The 16009-nt window shown below is 38.5% G+C and overlaps 1 protein-coding gene across 1 annotated transcript; it reads left to right on the forward strand.

Moving 5' to 3' along the window:
• LOC133306154 (long chain base biosynthesis protein 2a) lies at positions 1–15409 on the forward strand. Its single transcript, XM_061506429.1, has 12 exons — positions 1–329; positions 426–491; positions 769–857; positions 1021–1166; positions 1269–1393; positions 1476–1569; positions 3651–3814; positions 4642–4803; positions 13821–13947; positions 14053–14219; positions 14329–14436; positions 14745–15409. Exons 1-12 carry the CDS (start codon positions 204–206, stop codon positions 14838–14840), a joined length of 1470 nt encoding a protein of 489 aa, XP_061362413.1. The 5' UTR covers positions 1–203; the 3' UTR covers positions 14841–15409.
• The last annotated feature ends 600 nt before the right edge of the window (positions 15410–16009 follow it).

Here is a 16009-nt window from a genome sequence, read left to right on the forward strand (position 1 = left end):
AGTTCATCCCCGTTCCAACCAGACACTTCATTTTCAAAATACCGCTTCTCTCTCTTCGTCTCTCCGACGGGTCCACGAGACTCGGGTTCGGATCCCTGATCGCTCCTCAGAAAACACCTCGTTTCCAAACTCAGAATCCAGATCCTTCTCTCGCCGACGGTTTCAAATTCTCGTTCCGTTGAAAGTTAAAAGAAAGAAGAAAAATGATAGCAATTCCGTATTTGACCGCATTAACCACCTACTTCAGCTACGGCTTGCTCTTTGCCTTTGGCCAATTCAGGGATTTCTTCAGGAAAATCTTCGACCTTTGCAGCTCCAACAATCTTCAGGTTCTTCCCGCGTTTTCAATTTATTTTTCCATTTTTTGATTTTTTTTTAAATTTTTTTTAATAGATATTTACCTACATGTTGTTTCTTACAAGCAGGGTTATGCACCGATCTGCTTAGGACTTGAAGATTTTTATATCCGTCGATTATACCTTCGTATTCAGGTAGTTAACTTTTTGTTTTGATTATTCTGTTTCTTAATTAGTAAGAAATATTGAGCACCAAACAATCATGCACAGTTGTAACTAGCAATGTTTAAAATGTGATGTTTTAAACCTTTTAGTTCTTTCTTTCTTTTTTCCATTTGGGATGCGTGTCATGATTTATGTATGACAAACAAATTGCAATATAATGTAACTAGCAAGATCAGATACGTGGCTATGAATTTTTTTTCTATTTTTTTAAATGGTTATTTTCAACATTTTTTTTTTTTTTTGGCAGGACTGTTTTGGGAGACCAATAGCAAGTGCTCCTGATGCTTGGTTTGATGTAGTCGAACGCTACTCGAATGATAATAACAAGACGCTAAAGTATAACCCTTTATTTCAATTTCAGGCCTATAATTTTTGTTTTGTTTTAATATATATTTTTTGGGGAGGGAGTGAGTGTGTTCTGAAATATCAAATTTTCATTTTTTCTGTAATATTTTTTTTTCTTTTAGAGCTTTAGCATCAGATATTTATGTGAATGCAGACGAACCAATAAATTAAGTCGATGCCTTAACTTGGGATCATACAACTATCTTGGTTTTGCTGCGGCGGATGAATACTGCACACCTCGAGTGGTTGAGTCGTTGAAGCAGTATTCTCCAAGCACTTGCAGTACCCGGGTAGATGGTGGTAGGTATTATAAGTTTGTATTTTAGCCATTAAAACAAGGTTTTGTTTGTTAATCTATGCATGTGTCTGATCAAGTTTCCTCAAATGTGGCTTCTCCAATAGGCACGACTGTGCTTCACAATGAATTGGAGGAGTGTGTTGCAAGATTTGTTGGGAAACCGGCTGCTTTAGTTTTTGGTATGGGCTATGTGACAAACTCTGCTATTCTTCCAGTTTTGATGGGGAAGGTCAGCAAAATTTAGTGATTTTACCTTGTTGAGAGATGCTAATGTTGACATGATTATTTATCGGTGTAACTATCTTCTGCAGGGAAGTTTGATTATTAGTGATTCATTGAACCACAACTCAATTGTTAATGGTGCACGTGGATCAGGAGCAATTATTCGTGTTTTTCAACATAACAGTGAGCATCTTTGCTGTATACGAGAATAAATTTTATAGTTAGTCATTAAGTGGTCAGCTTTACAATTTCCACATACTATTATGAAAAGAAAGTGATAGAACTGGTCCAGAGATTAAAGAAACGATGAAGGAAAAGATAGGTTTTTATTGATGTGGTCTCCCTTCAATTAAAATTCTAAAGCTATGAAGAAAAAGAAGGATTACAGAATTGTTGTGTCTCAGGTATGCGAGAGCCTGATCTGTCCCGCTCACTCGACTATCACTACTCAACACCCTCTTGTGTCCCTTTTCTTTCCTTAGGGGGTGTTTGTTTCAGATTTTTGTCAAAGTTTCCTGGGGAAGTGATGCTTGCATTCTAGTAACTCCATGTTTGGTTCACAGATTTCCATTTTTTTACCCATCTTTCCTTGTTGCCCATCTATCTTGCATTGAGTGTGATTTGTCTGAAAATCACTGTTTCAGATTGCTTCCTGGAAGGTGGTATTTTATGTAAAAACTAGAGAAGTTGAAAAAGTGGCAGAAGTGATATAAACTGGTGACTATATTACCCCTCACATAGCACACCACTCAGAGTTGCAGCACCACCAACGCAGTAGGATAGCAACTCAGATCGGTGGGCTAACCAGTAGGCAACAATGCCCGTGAACAGAAGCTAGATGGGTAACACCATAGCAGACATAGGAACAAATACGAAATGGGGGTTAAAAACTGGGTAATGGTCAGGCTCTTCAGTCGGGTGGGCATGGGTGTTCAAAAATGAGCTTTTCCAGATTGGTGGAATCGTTCGATCCTAACATGGGATTGGTGTTCAAATACGACCCGTGCGTTTGGACAATTGTTGGTATAACGGGCAATTTAAAAAAAGGATAGTTTTGTAATTTCAATTACTTTCCCATCAATATAAAATATTCAACCAAACACTTCATTTTGTTATTTTATTTAATTTTCCTAGTAAAATTTTACTCAACCAAACAACTTTTTTTAAACTTTCCTATCTAACTCACTTTCCTTGCAGATTCCTAGTAATTTCATTTCCCTAGTAAAATATTATTTCTCCTGAACCAAACACCCCCTTATATCCTACTTCTGAGTTCTGACTATTTTGTTAGAGGGATATCCTCCAATATCAGGTTCTTTAACTACTATATCTAACAATATCAATTATTATCAAATAACTCTTTCTACTATGTATAACAATATTAATTAATATAAGATAACTCTTTCTACTATGTATAGCAATATTAATTAATATAAGATAACTCTATCTACTATATCTAACAATATCATTTAATGTCAGGTAACTCTATCTAATATATCTAACAATATCAATTATGTCTGACTACTATTACTAACAGGACTTGACCCAACTAGATTATTGGCCCCGTCCTTATTACTTCTCACATTCACCTTCCTGGCTTAGGGCTGCTACCAACAGAAAGGTCTTCATTTCAATTCATGGGTTAAGAGATAATGGTGGATACTATTTTGCACCATATCATTATCTCTTTACTAAATAAGTATAGGATAGTTAAATCCCACAGTGACATCACTTCTGCTGACAGAATTAAGCAGAAAGGTGTAACTGAACTGACTTATGGTTTTTTATAAAAATATAATATAAAACCATTAATATGGCATTCACCTAACAACTTAAGCTTTTGGGTTGAGTTGGTGCTTTACATGGTATTAGAGCTTCGTGACCAAGTGGTCATGAATTCAATCCTCACTGTTCCTCATTCTATTAATAAATAATTAAATATTGTGGAGTTTCTTAGCACAGGTAGTGGACTTGTACATTGTCCACCCTTCAAGCCCAATAGGCTCTTGTATGAGGGGGTGTGTTAGAAAATTAAACTATAAAACCATTAATATGGCCTTTACCAAACAACTTAAGTTTTTGGGTTGAGTTGGCTCTTTACATGATTAATTGTGTTTTTGTATGTATTTTAAACACTTGGTATGTGTGTTCTACTTGGCTACCTACTTGGTTGCATTTTTCAATTTGTCTCTCTGTTTGTGTTAATATGATGCTGCTCCCAGAGGTCACTGCACTATTTATTCACTTTGGCTATCTATCTGCAGCGCCATCACATTTAGAAGAAGTGTTAAGAGAACAAATTGCAGAGGGACAGCCAAGGACGCATAGGCCTTGGAAGAAGATTATGGTTATTGTGGAGGGGATATACAGTATGGAAGGAGAGCTTTGCAAACTTCCAGAGATCATAGCTATATGCAAAAAATACAAGGTGAATATTATGGTAGCTCTAATATAATGTACAAATTGTAATTCTCTTATACCTGTTTCCCATATGCATTTTTCTTCTTCTTTTTTTTTTTTTTTTTTTTTTTTGGGGGGGGGGGGGGGAGGGTGAGGTTGGGACTTGGGAGGGCCATGGGGGAGTATTTAATCTGAGTTTAAAATCCAAAGCTTGTGAAAAGTCTATATGGATGAGGCTTCCTGTAAAATTTCCAAATGAACTGTTGTAAATGGTTTTATGTCCAGGAAAATTGTGTATTCCATTTTAACTTAAATTTAAGCTAATGACTCAAATGGGCACATTATGTAAAAGAAATAAGAAAATCCTATTTTTCCCTCTAGAAGGAGTTTTTTTTTTTTGATCACGGACCCCAACTAGTTTGGAATAAAAGTGATGTTGATAGTGGATACTTAGTCTCATATGACAACTTTTCATTTTGCTACTTTTTTCTTTAAGAGTCTAGTTGAGAGAAGGGGAAAGAGAAGGCCAAAATATTGGAGGTTTTTCTTCATTTAATGCTCCCTTTCCCTTCAAAACAGACATTTAAGGGAGACTTAGATAAACTCTTTATTATCAAGTTTTATTTACTGTTTTACTATTGTTTATGGGAAAATGATTTTTGCTTTTGAAGCAGACAAATTTGTCTCTGCCACAGAGTCGAAAGGATAGAGAGAAAGCATAGAGGAATGAGAGAGAAAATAAATGATGGGGGCCACTCCTTTTATGTCTCTGGCAGACAAATATGTTTGCTTCACAAGCAGAAATCATATTCCGATTGTTTATTGTTACTTTCTGCATTTTTCCTTTGCTTGTAGGTGTATACATATTTGGATGAAGCACACAGCATTGGAGCTGTGGGCAAGACGGGAAGAGGTGTTTGTGAGCTCTTGGGTGTGGATACTGCTGATGTTGACATTATGATGGGAACATTCACCAAATCATTTGGATCTTGTGGAGGTTATATTGGGGGATCTAAGGTATGCATATTTTAATAATAGACTCCAAATTTAGTGATTACTGATTAACAGATAGTAAGTTGCTAAAATCTGTTGGAAGAGGTATGCCGGTGATCTTTCCCATTGAATATCAACCATACTATATTATCCTTTCTGTTTAAAGGAATATGCTACAAAATGCATTGTGTGAAGAGAAAAATGAAATCACCTATAGAATATAAGGTATAGGAGGGAACTTGGAAGTAATGGTTTCAATCAAATCGCAATTCAAATTTTGAATCGCCAACCTAATTTTTGAATCATGAATTATAAATCGTATCAAATCATAAGATTTAGAAATATACTGAAAAATAGTTTGAAATATATCATATAAATGATTTTTAATTCACAATGTAATGATTTTAAACTAGGAACTAGAAATTGACAAAATAACCTGATGGGCCTGAAAGTGAAATAATTAGTTAGTTAGTTAGGGAATTGTTCTAGAAGGTTCTTAGAAAATTGGATAAAAGGAGGGGCAGTGTGTGTAGTGAGATAGACATGAATTGAGTGAATATTGGGGATTTGGGGATCTCTTGAAGTCTAGGTTTGTCGGCTTTGAGGATGAGTTGGATCTTTTGGTGTATTTTTCTACATTTAATCTATGTAAGGAGCTTGTCTCCATTTTTGTTTTCATCAATTTCAGATTAATAAAATTAGGTTCCATCAATTTGGTATCTGAGCATCTTCGATCCGGAGGTGTTTCTGATAAATGAAAATCATTGGAGGAATCAAAGCTTAGGGAAATGTTGATAAAAATTATTGATGATGCATTAGAGAAGACAGAGTTTTAAAAAAGTCGAAGTAAAAAAAGAAAAAAGAGAAAATGCAGCAGCAGGGAAAGAAGAAAAAAGAGAGAAAGAGCACGATCAGAAGAAGGAAACATAGAAAGAGCAGAAGAAGAAACCCAAAAAGAAGAAAAAGAAAAAAAAGATAAAGAACCAGAGAAAGAAAAAGGGAAAAGAAGAAGCGAAAGGAAGAAACCATTGAGGGCCCAATACAAATGGGCAAACCAAAACAGTTGGGGTTCAAACAGAGCCCAATAACTGAAACTCTAATCTAGAGCACACTTTCATTGAAAATAGAGAAGAGCAAGGTTCTACATCCACACAAGGAGCTTCGGTGACAACCGACAGCAATGGGGACAGATGTGGAGCAAGATACCGGCTACTGACAACGAAGGAGATGGCTGACCGCCGATGGCACAACCTCTGTTTTCGTTGTGACGTGCCATTTTTAGCGGACAATGTGTGCAACAATCCACAACTTCATGTGATGCTGTTAGGAGGGGGAGTTGAAGGCGAAATCGGAAAATAAGAAATGGAAGCACAAGAAGATGAAGGAGAAAAAGAGGAGAAGATTTGTAAACTGAGTAGGACGACTATTGGGTCCGGGTCGGGTCAGCATCTGCAAGTAGCACTCACACCCCTAACTAGCAACCCAAGTGGCGAGGGAGATGGGGGAGTGGATCGTAATGGATTTGGGCATTACACTCGAATAGCCTTACCCAGTGTTAGAAATAATATTAATTTATTATTAGAATAGTCTAGAATAGTCTAGATTGTGGGCTTGGCCCATTAGGTCATCCCATTAGGTCTTTTAGTCTCTATAAATAGAGAGCCTCCTTGTACAGACTTACTTACTTGAATATACAATATATTTCAGATTCAATTTGGTATCAGAGCTCTCGATCTGAGGGCTCTGCTTCCGCATATATATCTTTTTCTTTCTTTTTACTGCCGTGCATCATACCGGCAACCATCCTTTCACACCTAACCCGTATTTAGTCACAAATTTCTTGTCCTCAACCTCGTATCATCAGGAAAAAGATCGTCAGCCTCCGTTCATCGCCGGAAACCGCCACAAAACCACCGTCCGCCACTGTTCACCGCCGTCAGACTGCTTTTCCGACGACTTTTCCGACCAACCACCACGCGATCAGGAGCGGCTCAGGGAGGCGACCCTGTCTGTCCAAGCCGCGTGTTGATTGGAGCATCCCAGCGCCGCCATGCGCCAGAGGAAGTCTCCGGCGACCGAGCCACTGTTCCGGCGCGTGAGCCATCGTCCGGCCACCGTTCCAGGCCGGACCACCACTATCTTGCTCGCCTCCTCACCCTCTTTCCAGATCTGGTCTTCGTTCGTTGTGGGTCCCATCCGTTTGAAAGATATCAGTGAAAACCCCGCTGTTTGGACACTTTTGTGCAACGTTTGTGCGCGATTTCTTGCTTTCTTGTAGTTCTTTGCTATTTTCTGATGGAGGGCTCAAATAATGCGTCCAAAAACACGACTGGCATCATCTCCGGTACTACCCCATCTCCATTCTTTTCTCAGGCCAGTGATTCCAATTGGAACAGTGGACGCAGTCGCAGACGTGGCCGCAGACAGAGGCCTCGTTGCAATTATTGCCAGAATCTTGGGCATTTTGAAGAACGCTGCTATAGGAAGTACCCTCATTTGAAGCCATCGACTGCCAACTTTGCTCAAACTGATGTTACGCCACCTTCAACTGGATTAGTAACTCTTTCAAGTGTCAACTATGAGGCACTTCTCAAGAAGGTTTCTTCTCAGCATCCTACTCAAGACACTGGTAATCATGTTGCTTGTTTTTATCAATCATCTCTTGGACCCTGGATAATAGACTCAGGTGCTACTCATCATCTTTGTGGTAATAAAGATCTCTTCACTTCACTTTCTTATTCTAATAACCTACCTCCTGTCACTCTTGCTGATGGCACTAAGGCTCCTGCTCGTGGAATTGGGGAAGCCAACCCAACTCCTCTTTTAACTTTGAGTTCTGTTTATTATATACCTGGCATTCCTTTTAATTTAATCTCTGTTAGCCAGTTGATTCATTCTCATTCATGTACTATTACCTTCTCTAAACAATCCTTTTCTATGCAGGATTCGGGTACGGGGAAGACGATTGGAGCAGGCGTTGAGTCACGAGGTCTCTACTATCTGATTGCACCACCTTCTCCAGTAGCCTGTTCTCTCACAGAGTCTCCTGAGCTAATTCACAGCCGTCTGGGTCATCCAAACCTCTCCAAGCTTCAGCATATGGTTCCCTTTTTATCCAATCTTAAGTCTTTAAACTGTCATTCTTGTCAGCAAGGAAAACACACTCGCTCCTCCTTTGCTAATAGAGTCAATAAAAGAGCTGATGCTCCTTTTTCTATTGTTCATTCTGATATTTGGGGTCCGAGTCGAACAACGTCTGTTTTGGGTTTTCAGTATTTTGTCACCTTTATTGATGATTTCTCCCGTTGCACTTGGGTTTATTTAATGAAAAATCGTTCTGAGTTATTTTCAATTTATCAAAAGTTTTGTGCAGAAATAAAAACTCAATTTGGTGCTTCTATTCAAATCTTGCGCAGTGATAATGCAAAAGAGTATGTGTCTCTTGAATTTTCTAAATTTCTGGATACACAAGGGACGATACACCAGACTACCTGTCCCCACACTCCACAACAAAATGGAGTCGCTGAATGTAAAAATAGACATCTAGTTGAAACTGCACGTACCCTTCTCATTCATATGAACGTCCCACTCCGTTTTTGGGCAGATGCTATTATCACCTCATGTTTCCTTATCAACCGCATGCCCTCTTCTGTGCTAAATAATGATGTTCCCCACAGTATTTTGTTTTCTGGAGCACCTTCTTATCCTCTGCCTTTACATACTTTTGGCTGTACTTGTTTTGTTCATGATCTTACTCCAGGTAAAGACAAGTTGACATCCAAGGCCTTCAAATGTATTTTCCTTGGGTATACACGTTTTCAAAAAGGGTATCGTTGCTATTCTATTGATCTCAAGCGTTATATCGTTTCTGCTGATGTCACTTTCCTTGATCAGCAGCCTTTTCACTCTACTCCGTCTCCAGTGTCCCAAGTTGATCAGGTCCTTCCTGTTCCTTTTCTTGATTTGTCTTTACCAGCTGCAGGTGACCCTATTCCAGAGGAGCAACCAATTACCTCCATACCTGCAGATCGTCCTCTCCTCACATACCAGCGTCGTCAGCCTGCACCTCCTCCGACTTTGCCTCTTGATGACTCATCGCCCCTTCCCGTCGGCTCTTCTCCTCCGGATCCTCCATCAGAGACTCCTCCCATTGCCCTTCGGAAAGGTATTCGATCCACTCGAAATCCTCATCCCCTTTATTCTTTCTTGAGTTATGACAGACTTTCTTCACAACATTTTACTTTTGTTTCTAGTCTCTCTTCTGTTTCCATCCCTAAAACCACAGGTGAAACTATCTCATCCAGGGTGGCGCCAGGCGATGCTTGATGAAATGCAGGCACTTCACTCCAATGGCACTTGGGATCTTGTTCGTGCTCCTCCCGGGAAGTCTGTTGTTGGTTGTCGATGGGTGTTCACAGTTAAAGTTGGTCCTGATGGTACTGTTGATCGCCTTAAAGCTCGCTTAGTGGCCAAGGGATACACACAGATCTTTGGTCTTGATTATGGGGATACCTTTTCTCCTGTTGCTAAGATGGCTTCTGTTCGCCTGTTTCTTGCCCTTGCCGCCATTCATCACTGGCCCCTTCTCCAACTTGATATTAAGAATGCTTTTCTACATGGTGACTTGCAGGAGGAAGTTTATATGGAGCAACCACCAGGTTTTGTTGCTCAGGGGGAGAGTTCTGGAATGATATGTAAACTTCGGAAATCTTTATATGGCCTGAAGCAATCTCCTCGGGCCTGGTTTAGCCGCTTTAGTTCAGTTGTTGAATCCTTTGGATTAATCAGAAGCAAAGCCGATCATTCTGTCTTTTACCGGCATAACTCTTCTGGCCAGTGCGTTTATCTCCTGGTCTATGTTGATGACATTATCATTACAGGCAGTGATCAGACCGGGATTGATCAGTTGAAAAAGCATTTATTCAATAAATTTCAGACCAAAGATCTTGGCAGACTTCGATATTTCTTGGGGATCGAAGTTGCACAGTCTAGGCGGGGCATTTCCATCTGTCAGAGGAAGTATGCACTGGATATCCTAGATGAGACTGGCATGTTAGGTTGTAAACCCATTGATACACCTATGGACCCCAATGTTAAGTTATTACCAGGACAAGGGGAGCCACTGCCAGATCCTAGTCGCTACCGCCGACTAGTTGGAAAATTGAATTATCTTACTGTGACAAGGCCAGATATCTCCTTCGCAGTGAGTGTTGCAAGTCAATTTCTTGATTCTCCTTGTGACTCCCATTGGGATGCAGTTATTAGAATTCTCCGATATATTAAAAAGGCGCCAGAAAGAGGTTTATTATATACAAATAAAGGAAGTTCAGAGATCTCTAGTTATTCAGATGCTGACTGGGCAGGTTCTCCTTCAGATAGACGATCCACCTCAGGGTATTGTGTTCTCTTCGGAGGAAATTTGATCTCTTGGAAGAGTAAGAAGCAAACTGTGGTCGCCAGATCCAGTGCGGCGGCAGAATATCGGGGCAATGACAAATGCAACCTGTGAGCTCATCTGGCTGAGTCAATTGCTGAAGGAACTCCATATCTGTGAACAAAGGCCTATGAAGCTCATTTGTGACAACCAAGCCGCTTTGCATATATCCTCTAACCCAGTCTTTCATGAGAGGACCAAGCATATAGAAATTGACTGTCATTTTGTTAGAGAAAAGATCCAATCAAGGGAGATCGAGACAGCATTTGTCAATTCCAATGATCAACTTGCGAATGTATTCACTAAAGCTCTTAGAGGTCCCCGAATAGATCATATTTGTAACAAGCTGGGAGGTTTTGATATATACGCACCAGCTTGAGGGGGAGTGTTAGAAATAATATTAATTTATTATTAGAATAGTCTAGAATAGTCTAGATTGTGGGCTTGGCCCATTAGGTCATCCCATTAGGTCTTTTAGTCTCTATAGATAGAGAGCCTCCTTGTACAGACTTACTTACTTGAATATACAATATATTTCAGATTCAATTCCCAGTAGAGGCCCAAATGTGAACACTCAACTGAATAGGTTGGGAAGAGAAGGGAAGACAGGGCCCAATGCAAATCAGCGATGGCCCAATATGAATGGCACTCAAGGGAGTGTGATGGTCTCTAATTTGGGCCATACGAACAACAACAAACCTATTGGGACTCTAGAAGCAGTTGCATCTTCCCAAGCGTCCTTCGATAGAGGTGCAAACGGCGTTGCAAATGGCGAACGGAGGTTCAAGAGACTTACGCCGGAGGAGATGGCCAACAAACGAAGTAAGAATTTGACTTTCGATGCGACATGCCCTTTCGACTGATCATATTTGTCAAAATCAGCACCTGCATGTGTTGCTTTTGGGAACCAATGGTGAAGAATCTATACTTGAGGAGGAAATAAGCGCTATAATGGAAAAGATGGAAGGAGGGGCCCTGCGGTTGAGCTTTCATAGCATAATAGGTATCACATCTAGTCGTTCGTTGAAGATCTGGGGTGAGATTCAAGGGAAGAGAATCGTTATCCTTATTGACTTGGGGGCGTCTCATAACTTCTTGGCAGCGCACGTTGCAGAAGAGCTGAAATTGACAATGGGGTCAAGAATCTTAAACAATGGGACTTGGGTGGAAGTTTCTTTCACGTTGCCTATCCTTTCTCTTCACCTTGAGGACAAGGTGAATTTTGGAAGAGGAGTATTGAGGGCCTAAAAGTGAAATAATTAGTTAGTTAGTTAGGAAATTGTTTTAGAAGGTTCTTAGAGAATAGGATAAAAGGAGGGGCAGTGTATGTAGTGAGGTAGGCATGAATTGAGTGAATATTGGGGATTTGGGGATCTCTTGAAGCCTAGGTTTGTTGGCTTTGAGGGTGAGTTGGGGTCTTTTGGTGTATTTTTCTGCATTTAATCTTTGTAAAGAGCCTGTCTCCATTTCTGTTTTCATCAATTTCAGATTGATAAAATTAGGTTCCATCATAACTTAACCGTAAGTCTCAAAAAAAAATAAAAATCATGCCATAAGTCATAACTGAATAACATAAAGTGATTGTATGAATCTTATGTTTTAAAAGAACAAAAACAGAGCAATGATATAGCCAAATAAGGTGCAAGTAGTGTGAGCGAGTGGTTGTGTAAAGCCTCTGTTTCTAAAGAATGAAAATAGAGCAATGAAACAGCCAAATAGGATGGTTAGAGTGAGTGAGCGTGTGAAGCCCCTATTTTAGAAGAATGAAAGTCTGACAATCGAATAATCAAATAGATGCATTCCATGGTGTTCTTTTAGTTCCTTTTGATTTAAGAACTTGAGCTTATTTGACTTCTCAATTTCTTCTATGAGAATTGATAACAAAAATATGAATGAATCAGTGATATGGAATCACACTGATCCATGCATGTATTGTATTGTATGATTCAAATCCAACTCTGATTTCTTTAACTATCTGTAACTGGCATTAACAGACAGAAAATGGAGAACTACACAAGGTACTTCAATATTGCTGAAGTATCCATATCCCTATGCAATACCAATACTCATATGATTCATTTGCATTCGTATTTTTGGCATATCCTTTTTTATGTGTGTATGGTTTCCCACCACCATGTATTGCCACTTGAAAAGTTCCAATTACCTCCAAAAACAAAAAAGTAATTGCCCTCCTCAAAGTCATCTCATAAAATAGCAGACTTTCATCCTAACCAAATGAGCTATAATGATGGCAATTGTTGATGGTAGGTGAGGCAGAGTGGTGGTACTGGGGTGAGAGCCGAAGAGAGTGGATGATGACAAGGGCTTGGAACAAAAAAGGAACATTGGAGTGGAGAATGCACCAGAGTTGGGTTGGGATAGAATAATCACAGATTAAATTTAATTTTAATTTTTCACATATATAAATAAATATTTTATTTAATATATATTTCTGCATGGCCAGCTCCCATATCTTAATTTCTAAAATAATTATTGCATTTGTGTTTCGTATTGTATCGAATTGGACTACTGTACCAGTACCTGTGTAACATGTCCTAGCCAAAGGAAAACATGTTCTGATACTAGAAAGGAAAACATGACATAAATACACCCTCCCTGAAATATCTTGTGCCCAGAGATCACTCTGTTCTCTAACACACAATTTTGTGTGTTTGTATCTTTTCTGTCAGCTCTATATCATTACACATGCCTTTATACCCTTCCAGTTCTTTCTCCTCACTCCTGGACTGCAAGCTGTCCAGTTTTTTATGCAGAGCTTCCTCCTTTCTAACTGCCTACTGTTTTGTCATGTCATCTTCCTTAGGTGAAATTGCCTTGTTGCCCTTTGTGTTTTGTCCTTTTTATATCTGCAGACTGGGCTTACCGGGGTTTCCTTTCTTGACATAAACTGTTATGATCCAACCAGATGAGCCCAAAATCATCAACACAGGACAGGGAAAATTAGATCTAAATACTCCAGTGATTTAATATTCATGAAGGATGTTACAACCCAGAAACAGAGATAATCCATACTAAAAGGAAATTACGGGAGTTCAACACAAAAGGAAAAGACTAAGCAATAAAAGAAAAGATAATTGTGAGACAATTGTAGAGGTCTAACGCTCTCCCAAGAACTCCACCTTTCATCATTCAGCTCCCCCTTTCCTTTCCTCCTCTCACTCAGTATAAACAACTTCATGCCACTTCACGCACCATTTTGTTACGGGGTACTTTTGGGAATTCCGCTTGGTTACATGGCTGTGTCTGAGGAATGCTCCTCTGTTTCGTTTGGGCCTTGTTGGGTTTGGATCCATATTTTCCTGGCCTTATCTCTCTTATAAGTCTTGGGCCTAATTGCATCATAAACCTTCTTAATTGTATCTGGATGCCTATCGGTTTCATGCAAGTGAAGTTGTGTAATATGGCTTTATTAGTGTACTCTTGGAGGTACTTGTGGAATTCATTTTGTTTCACGCGTGGAAGTTGACTTTTTCATATTTTTGTTTCATATTGGTGTCTACATGTCAGCATCACGGAAATATTGTATTGTACTGTTAAGATAATTTGAACTCTGTTTCTTATGTTGAACTTTTGGATCTACTGTTAGGAGATTATCCAATATTTGAAGTACACCTGCCCTGCTCATCTTTATGCAACTTCAATTTCACCTCCAGCTGCACAGCAAATAATTTCATCCATAAAAGTTATTCTTGGAGAGGATGGTTCCAGTAGAGGTTTGGCTGGAATTTTTCTGCTTTTTGCTTTGTATTTGTAACTTGCATCACTTGCATCAATCCATACTTCATTTATTTTGCATTGAAGTAAGTTGTTTTCGATAGGTGCCCAGAAACTTGCACAAATTCGAGAGAATAGCAATTTTTTCAGGTCAGAACTGCAGAAGATGGGATTTGAGGTTCTTGGGGATAATGATTCTCCGGTAATGCCTATCATGCTTTACAATCCCTCCAAAATCCCTGCCTTCTCAAGGGAGTGCCTCAAGCAGAATGTAAGAGTATCAACATCCAACTCTTTATGCTCCCTGTTGATGCCCTACATTATGAATAAATTTTTTTAATTAATGTTTACAATTTTTGAATGGTTTTGTACTGTTTCAGGTTGCTGTTGTGACAGTGGCATTTCCTGCAACCCCATTGCTACTGGCTAGAGCACGCATATGCATATCTGCTTCTCATTCAAAAGAAGACCTTATCAAAGCCTTGCAGGTGTGTATTTTGAATTTCTTTCAATGGTTAACATTTTGAAAAATGCATAAATTAAGTGGTTGTAAATGTGTCAATTTTGTGTAGAAGGGATGCGGTAAAGTTTTGTGCACCATTATTGTGGTGTGTTTTTCATTGCTAGGAAAATGAATATTTTCTATTCTACGTGCTCTTGTATCAGATATCAAGGTTCAATATGTTTCTTGTCATTTTATTTGTTTCAATATGCTTCTTGTAGGATATTGTTTAAGTTTGCTACTTCCATGATATATTTCGTACCATAACTTGCTGTGGTTAATCTCCCTTCTTAGGTTATTAGCAGAGTGGGTGATCTAGTTGGCATAAAATACTTCCCTGCTGAGCCAATGAAGCAGCAACAAGATGGTAAAAATTTGAAGTTTGATTGAGAGAGAAGTTTATCTATGATCAGAAAGAGGAGCAAAGACTATTACGATAGAGCTGTAATGATAAGAAGGCATTTTGTTGCCCAGATGGTGGATTGGTTTCAAATTAACTGGCTTTTTCTACTGTGTATAAGTTGTTGCCATCTTCAAAAGCGTGGACTTTGCTTGGAGCAGCAGACCCTTGTAAGCTTTGTTCCCAGGATACAAGTGAATATCACATGGAGAAAAGTCCAGTTGGGGCTTGGTTATTCATTTGAAACAAACTCTTGTTTGAAATTTTTATCAAATTGTAAAATCATTGATTATTTTATGAAGAATATTAGTCTCATGTAGTGTAGGATATTATCTCATGTCATAAACACAAAATATGTAGGGTTTATTCATTTATTTATTTTAATGAGTGGATTCCACATATTTTGTATGTATGACATGATATACTATTCTCTTACAATATGAGACTAGTATTTCTATTATTTTATATTGGGTTGTAGTTTCGGGAGTCCCTTGGGAAGTGTATAGGCCCATTAGCTAGCTACATTTACTACCAACGTCTGCTCGATTTTAGTTATGAACGTAGGTTTCTTAATTAAATTGATTGTTTCATAATAAGTATAATTTCTAATTTATGTTGTTTATGAATCTTCTTTGAAAATTATACCATTAAATTGATTGTGCCAAAGGTGTATATTTTTGCTTGATTGTTTAATAATTATATTAATTGCTTAGTGCTTGTTTTAATTAAGGCCATTATAAATAACTAATAATTGAAGTTAGTTTTGGAGAAAAAAATATAGCAATATTAGGTTGATTGACATTTATTTGCGAATCCCGAAATTTTTTTATCGATGTGGGAGTATTACGCAATGTGGCATGCTCGGATTGAATTTGCGCAACTACTTAAAAAAATTGCAAAACCACAGTCTCATACGGTCGTCTCCTTATAAATGCTGTTATCTGTTACTCATTAATTAGTGATTTCCTCTCACTCTCACTTTCATTCTCTTCTCTCAACTTCTACTCTTTTTTCCTAAAAATTAAGTTTATTTGTTGTATTTATTTACAATAATAATGATAGAAAATTTGAAGGCTTACAAGAAAGGATATTCGAAGGCAAAAAATAAAAATAAAAAATAAAAATAAAAAAATTGATAAGATGAAAATATTGAAATTTT

This window comes from Gastrolobium bilobum, unplaced genomic scaffold, assembly GCF_033153095.1.
Source record: "Gastrolobium bilobum isolate Gb01-03AN ecotype WA unplaced genomic scaffold, APGP_CSIRO_Gbil_v1 utg26632, whole genome shotgun sequence".
NCBI lineage: Eukaryota > Viridiplantae > Streptophyta > Magnoliopsida > Fabales > Fabaceae > Gastrolobium > Gastrolobium bilobum.